The following is a 17,330-nucleotide window of genomic DNA, read 5'->3' as shown; positions in this document are numbered from 1 at the left end:
GAATAAAAGTTTTTAAAACACGTCTCAGTTACCCCATCTCTAAATCTAAAAAAATATTATCCAACACCCATGTATTCCCATACCCCATCCACGTATCCACTTTCCCATATCCCTGCCCCATAGGCAAGTTCCCGCCCTGGTCCTCCTCGCCTCCTTTCATGCCTCCTTGCTCCCCGCCCCTATTTTTGAAAAAAAAAAAAAAAAAAAAAAAAAAAAAAAAAGAAAAAAGAGAAAAAAGCACATTTCTCCGAATGAGTGTGTGCAACGGGGAATCGAAACTCCCGGTCCGGGAGGCGGCACCAGGGAGGCGGAGCAGGGGGCGGAGCGGAGCTCCGAGCGCCGGCAGCGCACTGCGGCACCGGGCAGCAGCAGCAGCTCCAGCTCCAGCTCCGGCTCCAGCTCCAGGAGTGGGCAGGGGTCCCCCGCAGTGCCCACCATGGCCCTCAAGCAGCCTAAGGCGTAAGTGGATCTGGGGGCGTCACTGGGGGTTTGTGGGGGGAGACAGGGCATGGCTGGAGTGTTCTGGGGGTCACAGGGGGCTGTTGGTGGGCCAGGGGGCTCAAGGGGTGCTGGGGAGAACTGAAGGGTGACTGAGGGAGGTGAGGACTGCAGCGGTCAGGGCTCACAGGAAGGGTTTTTGGGAGCTGCTGGATGTCTTGGTTTTGACTGGGAAAGATAATTTTCTCCCCAGAAGCTGCTCCAGTGCTGTGTTTGGGATTCAAAGTGAGAACAACGTTTGTAACACGCTGAGTTGGAGCCCCATCGAGCTCACTCCAAGTCAAGGACTTTTCAGTGTCCCATGCTCTGCCATCAGGGGGGAGCATGGCCAGGAGACCCAACCCAAACTGGCCAGAGGGATATTCCAGACCACAGAACCTCTTGCCCAGTACAGAAACTGGGAGGGGGTTGGCCAGGAGCCACCGATCACTACTGGGGAACAGGCTGGGCATTGGTCAGTGGGTGATGAGTGACTACTGGGCACTGCTGGTTTCTCTCAGGTTTTATTCTGTTCTCTCTCCTTCCCATTACTATTCTTAATAGTAGTAGCAGCAGTAATGTCAATATATTTAGTCTAGTTTCAGTTATTTAACTATTCTTATCTTCACTCACGGGTTTTACCTTTTCTGGATTCTCTCCCCCATCTCACCAGAGCAGCAAGCAGCTGCATGGGACTGAGTTCCTGGCTAGGGTTAAACCACAACAGTCCTTGGTGCTCAACTGGGGCACAAAGAGTTGAAATAACAACAGATCTGAGCAGAGTGTGTTAAAACAAAGTTGTTGTGAGCATCTCTCGTATTTATTTAACAGCTGTGGGTCATAGTTTGCTCTTGGAGTTCCTGCCCGTGCACTCAGGTGCATTTTATAAAAACCCTTCCTGGTGTGTGTGATCCCGTGGGAATGTTCATCCTCCCTGGCTCTGGACTAAGGTTATCATTCTGTTGTGGTTGGTAACACGGGGCTGTGGTACGAGAGAACGGCTGGAGCTGAATCGAAGTTGCCGGCTGTGCTCAGCATTGCCGTCCCCGATGGGCTTCGGGAGCCATCCAGTGGGAACTGTCAATAATTACACCTTAGGATTTCTCCTGCGAGAGCCAAGCCATGAGACAAATCTTCCAGCGTAGCCTTTCCCCTTCCCCTTCCCTGTACTCTGTGGTTACCTAAACCCTCAGGACAGTTGAGCTGCCCGCAGCTCATACCATAAAGCCACTTGCTGTTCCCAGTACGGCAGAATCAAAAAGAAAAGGTAAAACCTCTGAACTGACACAAGAACAGTTTAATAATTGAAACAAAGCTAAATATATTGATGTTACAGCTGCTACTAATAGTAATGAAAAGGAGAGAGAATGGAATAAAACCCAAGAGAAACCAGTAAAGCCCAATAGTTACTCATGCCCCACTGACCAGTGCCCCACCCATCCCACAGCAGTGATCGGTGGCTCCTGGCCAACCCCCTTCCAGTTTCTGTACTGGGCAGGAGGTTCTGTGATCTGGAATATCCCTCTGGCCAGCTGGGGTCAGGTCTCCTGGCCATGCTCCCCCTTGCTGGCAGAGCATGGGATACTGAAAAGTCCTTGACTGGGCTGCAACTCAAACATCAGTGTGCAACCAACACTGTTTTCATGCTAAATCCTGAATGTAGCCCTGGACACACTTCTGGGAAGAAAATTAACTCCATCCCAGCCAAAACCAGTGCACTGGAGCATCCCAGGAAGAGATAGGGGTCTGGGGAAGTGGAGTTGTCATCCTTGGAGGTGGTTGTTTCAGGGGGTCCTGGAAGGAGATGGGGTCCTTGACCCTTTCCAAAGAGAGGCACATCCTGCGGGATCCAAGGAGAACATGGGCATCTTGGTTACAGAGCATTCCTCACACCTTCTCTCCCTCTCTCTGCTTTACAGAGAGACCTTCTGCCAGCGGGCACCCAGCTTCCTTGACTACCTGCACAGCATCCTGCAGAAGTACCCGGACAGAGGGCAGATCCTCAAGGTCAGATCCCCATCACCCATCCGCGATCTCCTGCCCAGCGGGGCAGAGTTACTGCAGGCAGTGGGGCTGGTCCCTGTCCAGCACCAGCCCCAGGTCCTTGGTGCCCAGCTGGGAGAGAGGGCTGATGCTCTTCTCAGGGCCTGGAGGGCCCAGGTGACCAGGCACTGGTGTCTAATTCCAGGAGCTGGTGCAGAATGCAGACGATGCTGGCGCTAACGAGGTCGTGTTTGTGTCTGACGAGCGGGAATTCAACATCACCGGAGGGGGCCTGGAGGGCACCCAGGGTGAGAGGCACTGCGGGCACTGGGAGAAACCAGATGAAGCCCTGGGGTGGCACTGGCTGGTGCTGGGAGGGACTGAGGGAACTGGAACTGGTGAGGGGTTCTGGGATGTGCTGGGGACACTGAGGTTACTGGGAGGCCTCAGTGCTAGTGAGGGGAGTTTTGTGGGACTGGAGCTTGTGGGAACACTGAGTGTGAATGACAATTCCTGCTCCGTGTCCCAATTCCCCCTTTACCCATGGATGGTGCTGACCAGGCCCAGCTCTGTTGGCCTACAATGACGATGTGATGTCGCCCCGGGACTGGACAGGGATTCAGCGCCCAGGGGTGTCACACAAGCGGGAGGATCCCCACAGCGTGGGGCGCTTTGGCTTGGGCTTCACCTCTGTCTACCACCTCACCGGTGAGTGGCACTGGGAGCCTCAGCTGGGACTGAACTGGGGATCTGGGTTTTACTGGAGGCACTGAACTACAGGTGCTGGGGGGAACTGGGGGGCACTGGGGGTGTGCCAAATGGAGGGCTGTGTCCAGAGTGAGGAAACCTGAAGCTGGAAACCTGAAGCATCAGGAGGCTGGAGGGAGGCTGGCTGGCAATGGAGAGCAGGGCTAGGGGGACAAACTGAGGGAGGACTGGTGAATTGGGATTAAGCTTTGGATTATGGGAGGCACCATGGGGATAAACCTGAGGCCATTGGCTGGGCATTGATGGGTTGGGATGATCTGGGAAGGCAGTGGTGTCCATGTCATCTCTGTGGCCTTACGGTTCCCGTGTCTCCAGACCTACCAGGTGTGCTGAGCCCCCCATACTTGGGGGTGCTGGACCCCGAATGCCAGGTGCTGCCTGGTGCTGGCAAGCGCTGGGACATCTCCGAAGCCCAGGACCTTCCTGGCCTTTTCGAGCCCTTCTGGGCTGGGCTGGAAGCTGTGGGACAGCACCGTGCCTCAGCCCAGGGCACCCTCTTCCGCTTCCCCCTTCGCCAGCAACCCTCAGAAATCGCTGCAGGGGTCTCCAATGCTGAGCGCATCTGCAACCTCATGCAGACTTTCCTCACAGAGGCCCCTCTTGCCCTCCTCTTCCTCCGCCATGTCCGCCGCGTGGCCCTGCACCGTGTGGCCCCTGACGGGGTCCAGACACTCATGGGAACACTTGCAGCATGCCCTCAGCCTCTCCCTGTCCTGGTGCCATTGGGGGATGAGGGGCTGAGTCTGGCGTGGTGCCTGGTGGCCCTGCACAGGGATAGCGTGAGTACTGGCAGCGAGTGGCTGGTGGCCACAGGCAGGGCCACTGAGGGGCCAGTCGTGGCTCTGGGCACACGGCTGGGGTGCTGCCCTGAGCTGAGCCTGGCACACCCCCTCCACGGGGCCTGCCAAGGGCGGCTCTGCTGCTTCCTGCCACTGCCAGCCACTGATGAGACAGCCACAGGGCTGCCCGTCCATGCCAGCGCTCCCTTTGCCCTCTCTGATGATCGCCGCCACCTCCGCTGGCCCCAGGAGGGTGAGGAGGGTGAGGAAGATGCCCGCTGGAATGCTCTTCTGCTGCTCGACCTCCTGCCCCGGGTCTACAGCCACTTGGCTGCCATGGCCGTGGCTCTGCCCGGTGCAGATGCCTACAGCCTGTGGCCAGACCCCGAGTGCACGCCGAGCTCTGGCCGTATCCACAGCCTGATGAGCCGTGTGTGCCAGGAGCTGGCGGCTGCCCCCGTCTTGCTGCCGGCCGCAGACGGGGCAGCGGGGCGGCTGCGGGCCCTCGAGGCTGTGCTGCTGCCAGAGGCTGTGGGTGATGCAGCCACACGGCAGGCGATTCAGGCCTTGCTGGTGGCCGCTGGGGAGCCGGTGGCTGAGGTCCCACCCCACGTGTGGAGGGCGCTGACTTTGGGGATGCCGAAGGGTCTGCGGGAGGCCACGGCGGGACACGTGCGGGAGGTGCTGCGGCACCACGGGGCCGCAGAGCTCCCGGCTGCCGGCCGCCTCTCCCTGCTGCGCTACGTGGCCGGGGATGGCTGCCATGCTGAGCTCTGGGGCCTCCCTCTTCTGCCTCGCGCCGACGGAACCTTCGTGGCCTTTGGAACTGCGTCAGCCGTTGTCTACATGGACACATCTGACTGCCCCAGGTGAGCCCGCGGACCCCGGCAGCTTCGTTCCTTGCAGAGTGGGCAGGACAGACAGTTGCCCGCAGTCACAGCTCTTGCTCTTGAATTGGGAACAGGAGGCATGGCCAGACCTGGATATTTGTCCCTGGACATTTGGGCTCCTCACTGCCCTCCTTCTCTCACCTAGTGTAACCAAGGGGGAGCTGAGGCAGGTGCCCAGAAAGCTGCTCCCCATTGCCCTTCTGGTCTCCCAGCATGTCTGTTTGTTCCCACAGGGAGCTCCTACCTGCCTTGGCCGGGTCCTTCCTGCCCTCAGACCTGGAGCCAGGCTTAGAGAGCCTCCTGCGAGGCATTGCCAAGGAGGGTAAGAGATGGGAGTCTCTGGACCACTTTTATGTCCCCTGGTTGCCCCCCCTAAATCCCAACATCCCCAGGCAACCTTCTACGCCCTGGGTTATTCTGCAGCCCCAGTATCTCCCTGTACTTCCCTGTCTCTCTGGAGATCCATGTCCTTGCTGTTCTTCCCACATTCCTCTGTCCCCTCTGTGCTCCCTTGGGTCCTGGGTCTCACTGTGTTCCTCATCTGAAGATCTCTGTGCGCCCCAATACTGGTTCCCCTAACACCTTTTTACCTCCCATATCTCTTTCTTATATCCCCATCCATCTGGGGTTACTGGATTCTCTGTGCTCCTACTAAGGGTATACACCACCCCCCCAGAGCCCAGGTCCTCCCACATCCCATATGGGGGCCACCCATCCCCTGCAGGTTCTTTTTCCCCCATCCTGTGTCCCCCTGCCATATCCCAGGTCCCACATGTTTCTAGTCCAGCCTCTGCCTCTTGTACACAGGTCTCTTCCCCAACCTGGTTCTGCTGGATCCAGCTGTGACTGTACAGACCCTGCTCTTGGCTCTGCCCCCCACCTGGACATCCCAGTCTTCAACCCCAGTGACATGGTGCCCAGCCCAAGGCCCCCCCCAGCCCCCAGCCTCCTGGTTCCCAGCCCTGTGGCAATTTCTGGCCCACCACATGGATGACTTGGGCCCTCTGGAGGGACTTCCTCTCATAGCCCTGTCCTCACTGGATGCCCCCACTGTCCATCTGGCTCCACTGATACCTGAATCCAGTCTTATCTTCCAGGTGTGGGAGGACCAGCTCCTGCCACTTGCTGTGGCCTCTGTGCTGGAGGTCCTGGGTTGCCCTGTGGTGCCACCAAGCGCGTGGCACCGCTCCCTGTCCCGCTATGTCCTGCCTCCATCCCCCCTCAATGCCCTGCGGGCCCTGGGCAGGCAGGGGGCTGCAGCACTGGCCTCCCGCATGGCCTCGCTTCCTGATGCAGATGTGCTCATCCTCCGGCTCTACCTGGCAGACGTCCCATCCCTGACAAAGCAGGACATGGCCACTCTGGCTGCTCTGCCCCTCTTTCTGCCACTGCCCTGCCTGGCCACCCCACAGCCCTCAGAGCTGGTGCCAGCTGCTGCCACCCTGGCGCTGGAGCCAGAGCTGGAGCTGCCCCAAGACGTGGTGCTGCCGGAGGCCGTGTTGCGGTGCCGGGATGAAGCTGACCGGCGGCTACTCGGGAGGCTCCAGAGGCCCTTCATCAGTGCAGCCTGCGTGATGCTGAAAGCCATCAGAGCTGTGGCCCAAGGCGCATATGTGGGGCGAGTGGCTGAGACACAGGCTCTGCTGCTCTGGGTACTGCAGCACGGAGACACTGTCTTTGCACAGAGCTCCCCACTCCGGCAGGCCTGCAGCAAGCTGGCCTTCCTGGAGACCCCTGATGGCCCCGCATGCCCGCAAGACCTCTATGACCCCTGTGACAGCACCTTGCAGGCCCTGCTGGGACCCGAGCGCTTTCCTCCTGCTGCCTTCCACACTCCGTCCGTCCTACGTGCCTTGAGGGCCGTGGGCTTGCGGCATGGTGAGGGGTGCCTGCTGCCCTCAGACATCCTGGCAGCTGCAGCAAAAGTCAGTCAGGGTGGCACGGCAGCTTTGGACAGGGCTGAGGCACTGATCACAGTCTGCAACCACCCCAAGGCACTGGATGGCTTCAGCGCTGCAGAGCTCAGGCAGCTCCAGGCCCTGCCATGGGTACCTCACTCCAAGTGCACAGGAGAGCTTGGGCAGCCCTTCCTGCCCCCCCGGGAGCTGCGATCCATGCAGTACCAATCCCTGGTTGGGCTTGCCATGCCCCTGACTGACGCCTTTGTGCCAGAGGCAGAGAAGAAGCTGGGGCTGAGTCAGACCCCACCGCCAGAGAGAGTGTGGGAGCAGCTGAGAAAGCTGGCGGGGCGCAGGGACATGGATGAGGTGGGTCCCGCTCTCCAGCCTATCTACTGGCACATGCAGGAAAACCTGAAGGCCTTTGGGACTGCCCCAGATGGTGCCGTTGTGTGGACTGAGTCTGGGCTTGTCCTGCCACGTGATGCAGTACTGGGCTATCCTGAGAAGCTGGAGCTGGGGCTGCTGGTGCCCCGAGTGCCCCCTGACTTCCTGCCCTACAGCTGCCTCTTCAGGGCTTGGGGGGTGGTGGACGGGGTGAGTGAGGAGAGGGCGGTGTCAGCCCTGCGCTCCCTGGGGCAGGACATAGACAGGCGCGGCTCCAGAGCGGGCACTGCCACAGAGTTGCAGGTGGTTGTAGCTGTCCTAGAGTGGCTGAAGAGACGGGGCCACAAGGGCAAGGGCACTGTGCCAGTTCCTGTGAGGATCCCACAGGGCTCAGGCTTTGCCCTCCGTCCAGCTGCCTCTGCTGTGTACCTGGACATGGAGCTGGAGGAAGAGGAGGATGTTCAAGAGGTGGTGCACGAGGCAGTGCCTTCCAGCACAGCCATGTTCCTGGGCACGGAGTGTCTCAGCACGCAGGTGCTGGGCCCAGAGCCATTCACAGCCTGTGGCCCCTCAGAGCCCATCACCCTACGCCTCCGCAACATCCTCCGGGAATACGGCGAGGAGGGCGACCTCTTCACAGAGATGGTCCAGAATGCAGAGGATGCCAGCGCTACCGTGTGCCGCTTCCTTCTGGACCTGCGGTGCCGCAGAAAGGCCACCTCTGGGCTGCTAGACCCAGGCATGGCTGCCTGCCATGGCCCAGCCCTCTGGGCCTACAACAATGCCCTGTTCACAGAGGATGACCTCCAGAACATCACCCGGATTGGGGCTGCCACAAAGGAGGGCCAGGCAGGCCGGATTGGGCACTTTGGTCTGGGCTTCAGCTCTGTCTACCGTGTCACGGATGTGCCAGCAGTGCTGAGTGGGGAGACACTGCTCATCTTTGATCCCAATGGCACCCATCTGGGCAAGCACATCCCCAGGGCCGGCTCCCCTGGCATCCGCCTGGACTTCTCCAGCCGGCCACGCATCCTCCGTGTCTTTGCTGAACAGTTTCAGCCCTACCATGGAATCTTTGGCTGCTGTCTGCCTGAGCCAGGACCCTTTCCAGGGAGCCTTTTCCGCTTGCCTTTTCGCACTGAAGAGGAAGCTGTGACATCGCAGATTTGCTCTGAGGCCTTTGGTACAGAGCGCATCCAGTCCCTTGGGGCTGCTTTCCTTCGCTCTAACAGGCTCCTGCTGCTCTTCCTGAAGCACGTGAGGGAGCTATCCCTGGAGATGCTGCTGGACACAGCCACTTCTGCAGAGGATACCATGCCTCTGGCCACGCTGCAGCGAAAGGAGATCCGAGACTTGGGGGCCCCTGGGGATCCCCCAAGTTGGGCAGCCATTGAGCAGCTCTCAGCCTGTGAGGAGGAATCCAGGACAATGTGGCATTACCTGGTTTTGGTGTGTCAGGGTGATGGGGAGTTGCTGGAACTGTTTCACCAGAACACACAGGCAGGACTTCATCCTCCACTTCCCATGGCTGGTGTGGCCCTTCCTCTTGCCCCAGCCAAAGATGGCAAGTGGGTGCCACGTCTGGATGCTGAGAAGGGGCAAGTTTTCTGCCACCTTCCCATGCCAATCATCTCAGGGCTGCCAGTCCACCTGCATGGGGCCTTCAGTATCCTCTCAAATCGCAAGGGGCTGTGGGACACGGCAGAGCGGGGCAAGTGGAACCGGGTGCTGCTCCACAATGCTGTGCTGATGGCCTGGCTCCAGGCACTGGACCATCTCCGTGCCATGCACGAGGCAGGCGAGTTGAAGAACTATGAGTATCATCTCTTCTGGCCAGACATTAGCACTGCCCGTTACCCCTTTACAGAGGCTGTGACTGGTTTCTACCAGGCTGTGGCAGCCAGGAGTAGCCCAAGGCTCTTTTCTGATGGCCACTCCTGGTGTTCACTGCAGGACGCCTGCTTCCTGCACCAGACTGTGGAGAGACACCATAAGCTGGGTACTGTGGCGCAGCGAGTCTTTGCCATCACCGTGCCCCGTCCCCTGTTGGCTGTGGCCTTGCCTGGGAAGGTGCAGGAGGGCCTTGGGAAGGTGCTGGATGCTGGAACCTATGACTGGAACCGCTTTCTCTGTGAGCTTGTGCTTCCCAACTTGGAAAATCTCCCTGATGCTGACCGGAACCTGCTGCTGCTCCATGCGCTGGATATGTCTCATGAGGATGTGGACAAAGTGCTGCAGACAGTGCCTTGCATCCCTGTCACCCCTCATGGCCACCTGCAGTTCATCAATCACCTCGTGCATCCCAGAGGTCGCGCTGCCCCTTTATACAGCCCTGAGGATGGGCGCTTCCCCACTGGGAATGCCTTCCTTTCCCTGGAGAGACTAAGCCAACTAGAGAGGCTGGGCATGGTGAAGGACACCATAGCCCTGCCAGAGCTGCTGGAGAGGGCAAAGACCGTGCAGCTTCTCTGGACCAAGAATTGTGCCCAGAGCTGCCAGAGGGCTGCTTGCATCCTCGAGTTACTTCAGGATGCAGTGAAGAAGAGAAGAAATGACACCCTGCAGGCCACTTTTCAGACTGTGCCCTTCCTCCCTGCTGTACTACGCAATGGTGAGCCTGTGCTGCTGCCAGCTGCCCAGCTCTACCATCACCTCCATGAGCCACTAGTGGGACTCATCCAGCCTATCTTGGCTCCTAAAATGCTGGGGGAAAACTTCAGCCTCTCTGAGGAGGTAGCATCCTTCTTGGGGCTGGACCGGCAGATACCATCAGCTCAGGTCCTTGAGCAGCTGTGGGCACTCAGACATTTCTCCAACACTCTCCCTTTGGAGACCCTGCAGTACAGCACCAACTGCTGCTACAAGCAGCTGAACATGCTGCTCTGGGAACATCACTCCAGCTGGGATGAGGTGGCTTCTGCAGTGGACCCCAGGGAGCCCTTCATCTTGATGGGCTCCCATTTTGTGCCAGTCACAGCTGTGGCCGAGACACTGTCATTTGAGGCTGCCCCATACCTTCATCAGCTCCAAGAGCAGTACAAGCCCTACAGAGAGCTCTGGGAGTGTGTGGGGCTGCGCCACACGTTCACCTGGGATGATTATGCCCGAGTGCTCTGCACCCTGGCAAAGACACATGCTGGAAAGCCGCTGCCTGCTGCGGAGCTGGATCTGGCCCTGCGGCTGGTGTCTTGTGGCTTGATGGAAGATGGCACCCAGCCAGATGCCTGCCAGACCCAGCAACTCTTTCTGCCTGATGAGGAGGGCATTTTGCACCCATGGGACAAGCTCTACTTCAATGATGCACCATGGATGCCATTGGACAGAGATGTCCTGCTGTGCCATAAACAGCTGTCCCGAGATGCAGCCCTGCGCTGTGGGGTGGCCACCACACGCCACCGAGCACTGGAGAGGAGTGAACTCATCACTGATCACCTGAGCCTCTGGGCACAGCCATTTGGTGCCCACGAAGATTTGCCAACACGACTGAAGAACATCTTGAAGGAGTACTCTAAGTCCGCTCCTGATATGGTGAAGGAGGTACTCCAGAATGCAGATGATGCTGGTGCGGGGCTTGTGCACTTTGTGTGGGACCACCGGCAGCACCCAGCGAAGGCCACTTTTAGTGAGAAATGGAACATCCTGCAGGGCCCTGCCCTCTGCATCTACAACGACCGCCCCTTCCGGGAGCAGGACATTGAAGGCATTCAGCATCTGGGGGTGGGTGGCAAGCAAGACCAGCAGGATGTCACAGGCAAATATGGCCTTGGCTTCAACACTGTCTACCATTTTACTGACTGCCCAGCCTTCCTGACCGGAGACAGTACCCTGTGTGTCTCTGATCCCCATCTCTACTACATGCCCACGGCCACAACTGCGAAGCCTGGTAGCATGTTTGCTGTTGACACTGACTTCAAGAAGAATTTTCCAGACATTTATGACACCTTCCTACCATCCTTCTTCAACCTGAAACAAGGCGTCCTTTTCCGGCTGCCGCTCCGCACTGCAGCTGAGGCTGCCAAGTCCAGGGTGTCTAACATGGTGGTGCGAGACCAAGACCTCAAGAACATGGAAGAAACACTGGCTAAGGAAGGTGAGGACTTGGTGCTCTTCCTCCGGCATGTACACACCGTCATCTTCTCTGAGATCCCCCCAGATGGGAAAGAGTTGGTGGAGAAGCTGCAGGTGACCACAGAGCTCACGGAGGATGATGCAAAGTTGAGACAGGAGGTTCAAGCAAGATTAAGCAAAGCCATGGATGGGAACAGCCCCACCCCTCTCTCCTATACCATGAAAGTCAAAAATAGCAGGGCCAAGACCACAAATTTGTGGAGGGTGATCTCCCAAACTGGGGTGCAGGGTGGGGCTGAGGAGTTTCCGGTGCTTAAATGGCTGCCCTATGGAGCTGTGGCTGCCCGCCTGGAGCCTTTGAACCGAGTCACGGGCAGAGCCTTCTGCACCCTCCCACTGCCCTTGATCACTGGGCTGCCTGTGCACATCAATGCTAACTTCTCTGTGGATGCGGCCAGGTGCAGTCTCCACTGGGACAAAGGTGGCACAGGGGCAACCTGGAATGACTTCTTGCTCCGGCGCTTGGTGGTTCCACTATACTGTTACTTTCTCACCAGGCAGTGGAAAGCCCTGGAGCCGGAAAAGCTCCAGTATAAGTCCCTGAAACTCTACCAGCAGCACCTGGACTCCCACTTCCTCCAGTTTTTCCCTGTTATGAAAAGGGTCTTACCTATCTTCCAGGACATGGTGAGAGAGGTCTACAAGCAGATCAGTCATGCACGACTGCCCCTGGTGCCTGTGTACCACAGGAAGTCATCTGACACGGTGACAATAACCTGGGCATCTCCAGGTGGAGGGGACATGCTAACAGAGCCATACTTCCTCAAGGAGAAGCCTCAGCCAGAAGTCCAGGAAGTGCTGCAGCAACTGAACATGAAACTGGTTCCAGCATTCACCCACCTGCAGCAGATCCGTGAGGAGTTCATTGAAGCCCAGGTGAACGCTGTGGTCTTAGGGCCAGCCTCTCTCCAGCGCTTCCTCAAGGCCCTGGCTCTGCCTGTGCCCTGCAAGCTGGCTGAGACACCCCTGAGGACCCCAAAGAGCTGCTTCTACCTGCTGCAATACTTAACAGGATGGAACAGGCACTCCCAAGGTACTCACAAGGATGGGGACAAGGCAGACCTGGAAGGCCTGCCCTTGCTGGCCACAGAAGATGGTCTTCTGAATGCTTTCAGCATCCACCACCCTGTCTTCAAGAACTCCTTTGCCCACCTGTTCCCCAAGCACAGCCACCGTTTTGCCCAAGAGTGTATTTCTGAATGGATCCCAGCTTGCTTTGTGAAGGAGCTTGACCTCCCAGAGGCCACACCACTCATCCAGGAGGTATTGTGTCAGCTGGAGTGGACCGCAGAGGGGGAAAAGTGGCTCAAGGGGCTGTGGACCTTCTTTGACAGGATGGTCCCCTCCAAGACTTCAAACATGGACATGAAGTCATTCATGGATCATCTCCATAATATGGCAGTGCTGCCTATTCAGGGGAGTAAGACAGACTCGAAGCACCTACTGCCACTATCCTCCCTCTCCAAGGTTCTTTTTGAGTGTCACTCTAAAGTGGAAAAGGTGTTGCACAAACTGGGCGTCCCTGTGCTCCAGCAGTCCCTGCTGCCCTGGAGTTTTGCCTACTGTTGCCTGAAGCCGTGGGCACTGCAGGTCACAGATCCCAGGGCTGTAGTGGCCCATCTGGCAGACACAAGAGCTGATCTCTGCTGGGGGGATTTAGGGGAGCAGGACGTGTCAGCCCTGCTAAGGTTTGTCCAGGAGGGAAAGCTGGATTCACGTGGACTGGAGCAGCTCCGGTATCTGCCTCTCTTCCAGAAGTTTGGGGGGGGCTATGTCGCTGTGGCTCCCTACCGCAAGGTGCTGTTACTCCGCAGACAGTTCCTGCAAGTGCCCTCAAGTGCCCAAACCCTGTATGACTTGGACAAAGACATGCTGCTTCTCACACCAAGCCAGGACCATGAATGGCTGGCCAAGTGTTTGAAGTGGGAGTTCACAGATGACCAAAAGCTTTTCATTACTGTGGTACTTCCCCGGCTGTCCCAGCTCACACAGCAAGACCTCATGGAAGCTGTACGCTTGTTCTTTGTCCTGCAACCCATCTGTTCCACTCAGAGCATGGACGCCATCATGGCAGCTTTTCGGAAGGTGGCCTTTATACCAGATGCCCACAGAACACTGCGCCTGGCCTCCTACTTCTACCATGACATGCCCTCCTTCCACACCCTGAGGCTCCAAAACCGCTTTGTGCCTAAAACTTTCTTGAATAAGCTACCTTTAAACTCCATAGTAATTGTGGATTTCTTCCTTAAGGCAGGTGTCCGCACCAGCCTCTCTGTAGAGGATTTTGTGGCGCTGGCTGAGGAGATAGAGCGTGAAGCCACTCAGGCTACATGCCATGCTGCAGAACTGCTGGAGCGACAGCAGGAGATGCTCAAGCAACTTGCAATCCTGTTGGAAAATCCTGAGGAAAATTTCCTGAGGAAAATTGCCTCAATCCAATTCCTGCCTCCACTGGATATCCCCCCAAACTTGATGAACCTCCACCCTCCTTTTGCAGACTGCATTAAGGCCGTGGCTCTGAAAGGCAGTGTTTCCTACTGCAAAAATGTGGCTGAGCTCCTGTGGACATCAGCCACCATCCTGCCAGAATCCCTTGAACTTGAGGAGAGGTCTTTGAAGGCCATGGAAGTCCTTGTAGAGATTCCCACTGCCCTGGTGGTGGCCAACCTGGAGCATGTGTGCAGGGCAGCCTGCTCAACAGAACTGCAGGTAAGCACACGGGCCAGGGTGCTCCAGAGCATGTACAGCTTCCTGCAGACCCATCTGAAGGAGGTGGATGCAGAGCACCTCTCTGAGCTGCCCGTGGTGCTGGCCAAGTCATGGGACATAGCCAGGCCACGGCAGGTGGTGACATCACTCCCGGAAGAGGCTGACTTTTACCCCTACCTCCTCACGCCTCACCCCCACGCAGCTGCCTTTGGAGATCTCCTGCAACACCTTGGTGTCGTCCTGGTCCCCACACTGACTCACTACAGCCAAGTCCTGGCCCAAATCTACCAGGAGAGCCATGGCAGTGGAACCCTTTCCAGTAGCCAGAAGAAGACAGTCCTGCTGGCCACACAGCATTTCTTCCGGCTGCTGCGGGAAGAATCGGAGCCTCCCGATTGCTCTGCTGTGGCTGAGCTGTACCTGCTGAGCGCTGCTGACTGCCTGGAGCCATCCCACAGACTGTGCTTTAATGACTGTGTGCCCTCAGAGACCGCTCGGGCCCTAGAGAAGACCTTTGTGTTCATGGCTGCGCTGCCAGTGTCTGGGTGTAATGTCAGGTGGCTACTGCAAAGGCTGCCACCACACCTGCGGCCGCGGGCACTCTCAGAGGTGACAGAGAAGCAGCTGGAGGAGGGTGGTCCACAGCCATGTCATTATGGCTCTCAGTGCGCTGCGCAGAGGCGTCTCCAGACCCTGCTGGTATCCCCGTGGTTTAGGCTGGGGCTGGAGTCCCTGCTGCAGTGGCAGACCCCCGAGGCTATGATGGGAATGGAGGGGGATGGTGGCTTTGCAGTGGAGCAGGTGAAAGTGCAGTGCTGCAAGGACATCTGCACTGTGCTGGTGCACAGTGGGGCAAAGGTGGAGGGCAGCTCCCAGTCACAAGTTATCTATGTGTGCCCTTCTGGTGGTGCTCAGCGGCTCCTCTACATCCGGCATGCAGAGATGGTGCTGAACTGGCAGCAGCTGAGGGTCGTGGAGACACTGGCACAGGAGATAAATAACATCCTGGGTGGGCAGCTGGAGGCACAGGCTTTGTCTGTGCTGCGTGAAATGCTGGTCTGCCAGGAGCCACAGGACGTGGCCTTGGTTCTAGAGGCAAACAACGTGGCACTGGTCGGTGCTGCACCAGAGCCAGAGAAAAGGCTGCAGGAGGAGGCTGAAGCTGGTCCATGGAAGGATCCCAGCCTGCCAACCTTGAGGCCTCTGCATGGTGTCAGGGGGCCAAAGGTGTTGGTCCAATACAAACCTGTGAGTGCTGCCCGGCACCACAGACAGGGAGGCTGTGGCTCCTGGCTGAGCAGTGAGGAGTTTATGGCCCTGACTCCATCTGTCCCTGAGGCCCTGCGTTGGCTGTGTCAGGCCACGAGTGACCTGCAGGCAGCCCGCAATGACATCCGGCACTGCTGCCCCAACTGGGTGCTCTTCAAAGTGCACCAGGCCCTGGAGAAGGCACTGGTGGCAGCCGTGCTTTGTCGTGGTGAAGCTTTTGCGGGCCACAGGGGGCTGATGGGTATGGCCCAAAGGCTGGAGGTGGAGGAGCCGGAGCTGAGGGGCCTTGTCCTGGACGTGCAGTGGTTGCGTGAGTGTGGTATGGACGGCAAGGCCACACAGTACCCGAGTTACCATCCCTTTCCCATGACCCCCAGTGAGGCCTTCCCCAGCGTGGATGAGGAGGAGTTCCTGAAGCGGGCACAAAAAGTGCTAGTAATACTGAAGGACCATGTGGGCAGAAAGTGATAGATCCCTACCAAGGCGCACGGCACCTGGGCCAAAGGACCATCAGGCGCCCATCAGAGACTCACCATGGACCTGCTGTGGACTTGCCATGGACTTGCCACAGACCTGCCACAGGCAATTCCAGACTGTCCAGCCCTGGCAGGGGAGTTTTGGTGGCAGACAAGGGCCCAGACCACTGGACATCACAGAGTTGCCTGTGCCATTGGCATGTCTTGAGTGTGCAGTAAATAAAGTGCAAAATAAATGCTGCAATGCTGGAAAACCCTTCACTGACAGTGGAGTCAGGGACATGAAGAAGACGTGGGCAATGGGTGTTGAAGATGGAGGTGGTGATGAAGGAGTTTGGAGAACTGTGGTTGGTCAATTTTGGCTAGCCAGGTGCTCACTGAGCCACTCCATTACTTCCCCTCTTTGACTGAAAAGGAGAAGAAAATGTGATAAAAATCCCACGGGTGTCTTTGTTTGAAAAGACAGGAGTCTGTGAAGGAAGGCAAGGGCCTCCCATGAAATGGAAAAGGTAAACCCCCTCCCTCCAAATTACCACAATTTCAAAATAAAAAGGCTCTCAGGCAAAGATATGGGAATGGGAATAACAGTTCTTTACTAGGAAAAAACTAAATTTAAAAAATGTAATTAGTGCAAACAAAACTACTGATAGAGTCAGAAACCTGACACCCTGATGAGTGAAGAGGCTGAGGCTGAGTTGCTGTCTCAAGAAATGCTGATTTTATGCAGGTAGGTGTGGATATTCTCAGCTCAGTCAGAGAGAAAGAGAAAGGTTTTCTAACCAGGCAAGAGCCTGGGAAACAGTTGGGAAAGAATGTAAATAATTCTCTAATCTATCTTGTTATTCACATTGTTTATAGATATGCTCTGCCAGTGTGCGTCATTCACTGCACACCAATGGTGTGACATGTTTTCACTCTACAACCAATGAAATTAGTCTTCTCGATGTTCTCTATATATAGAGCGGTACATTTGAAATAAATCAGAGCTCATTTTCTTTGCCTTCTGAGCTGGAGTTCTCTGTTCCTGTCCTGCTTGACAGCAACAGGTAGGGATGCTTGGCTCCTCCCTCTGGGTGGAGCATCTTACAATGGGATGATGTAACTTTATCAGTCATGCAGTGAGTCATTCAATGGCACATTAACAGAAGATATCTCCCCGGAGGGAGACATTGTTCTTGGAAAAGATAAGAAAACTGCCCAACACAGATGGCAAATAGAATATATGCTTATTTTACAAGCCAGGACATTATCCACCCCTTATTCTATTTCCATCTGCATCACAATGAAATCTTACACCCAGTTCTCACTTAAGACTAGGTTTCCCTGTGGTACACAACGGGTTTCCCCATCGTTCTGCATTACCCACCAAGTGTAACCAGGTCCTTGAGCAAAAACAATCCCACGAATGGGTTTGTCTTTGCCTGAGGTGGGATTAATCCAAACCGTTTTTCCTAAAATACCTTTCATATGTACCACAGGGACTTTATCTCCATCTACTGTGTGCAAGGGTTCTGTCTGGGCAGGACCAGCTCGATTGATGGACCCTTGGGTGTTGACCATCCAGGT

At 56.8% G+C, this 17,330-nt stretch overlaps 1 protein-coding gene across 2 annotated transcripts; it reads left to right on the top strand.

Moving 5' to 3' along the window:
• Positions 1–364: 364 nt before the first annotated feature.
• On the top strand, positions 365–17,083 carry LOC128796577 (sacsin-like). Of its 2 annotated transcripts, XR_008433840.1 has the most exons (8): positions 365–459; positions 2,397–2,484; positions 2,666–2,768; positions 3,022–3,168; positions 3,544–4,876; positions 5,131–5,219; positions 5,705–16,495; positions 16,815–17,083. XR_008433840.1 is itself a non-coding variant. In XM_053958376.1 (7 exons), the coding sequence occupies exons 1-7, from the start codon at positions 437–439 to the stop codon at positions 15,754–15,756; spliced, it is 11,835 nt and encodes a 3,944-aa protein (XP_053814351.1). In that variant the 5' UTR covers positions 365–436; the 3' UTR covers positions 15,757–16,763. The 2 variants fall into 2 exon arrangements, 1 of the variants encoding a protein (XP_053814351.1); XM_053958376.1 differs by lacking the exon at positions 16,815–17,083 and having other exon boundaries at positions 5,705–16,763.
• Positions 17,084–17,330: the final 247 nt, after the last annotated feature.

The sequence above is a fragment of the Vidua chalybeata genome, chromosome 17 (genome assembly GCF_026979565.1).
Source record: "Vidua chalybeata isolate OUT-0048 chromosome 17, bVidCha1 merged haplotype, whole genome shotgun sequence".
Classification (NCBI taxonomy): Eukaryota; Metazoa; Chordata; class Aves; order Passeriformes; family Viduidae; genus Vidua; species Vidua chalybeata.
This window is presented reverse-complemented; position numbering and strand designations above follow the sequence as displayed.

Bases quoted from the DNA above. Each gene is read 5' to 3' on its own strand.
- LOC128796577 (XM_053958376.1), top strand. From the start codon at position 437: ATGGCCCTCAAGCAGCCTAAGGC. The intron at 3,169-3,543 runs GTGAGTGGCACT...CCGTGTCTCCAG, and splicing joins CTCTGTCTACCACCTCACCG to ACCTACCAGGTGTGCTGAGC. The intron at 4,877-5,130 runs GTGAGCCCGCGG...TTGTTCCCACAG, and splicing joins GACACATCTGACTGCCCCAG to GGAGCTCCTACCTGCCTTGG.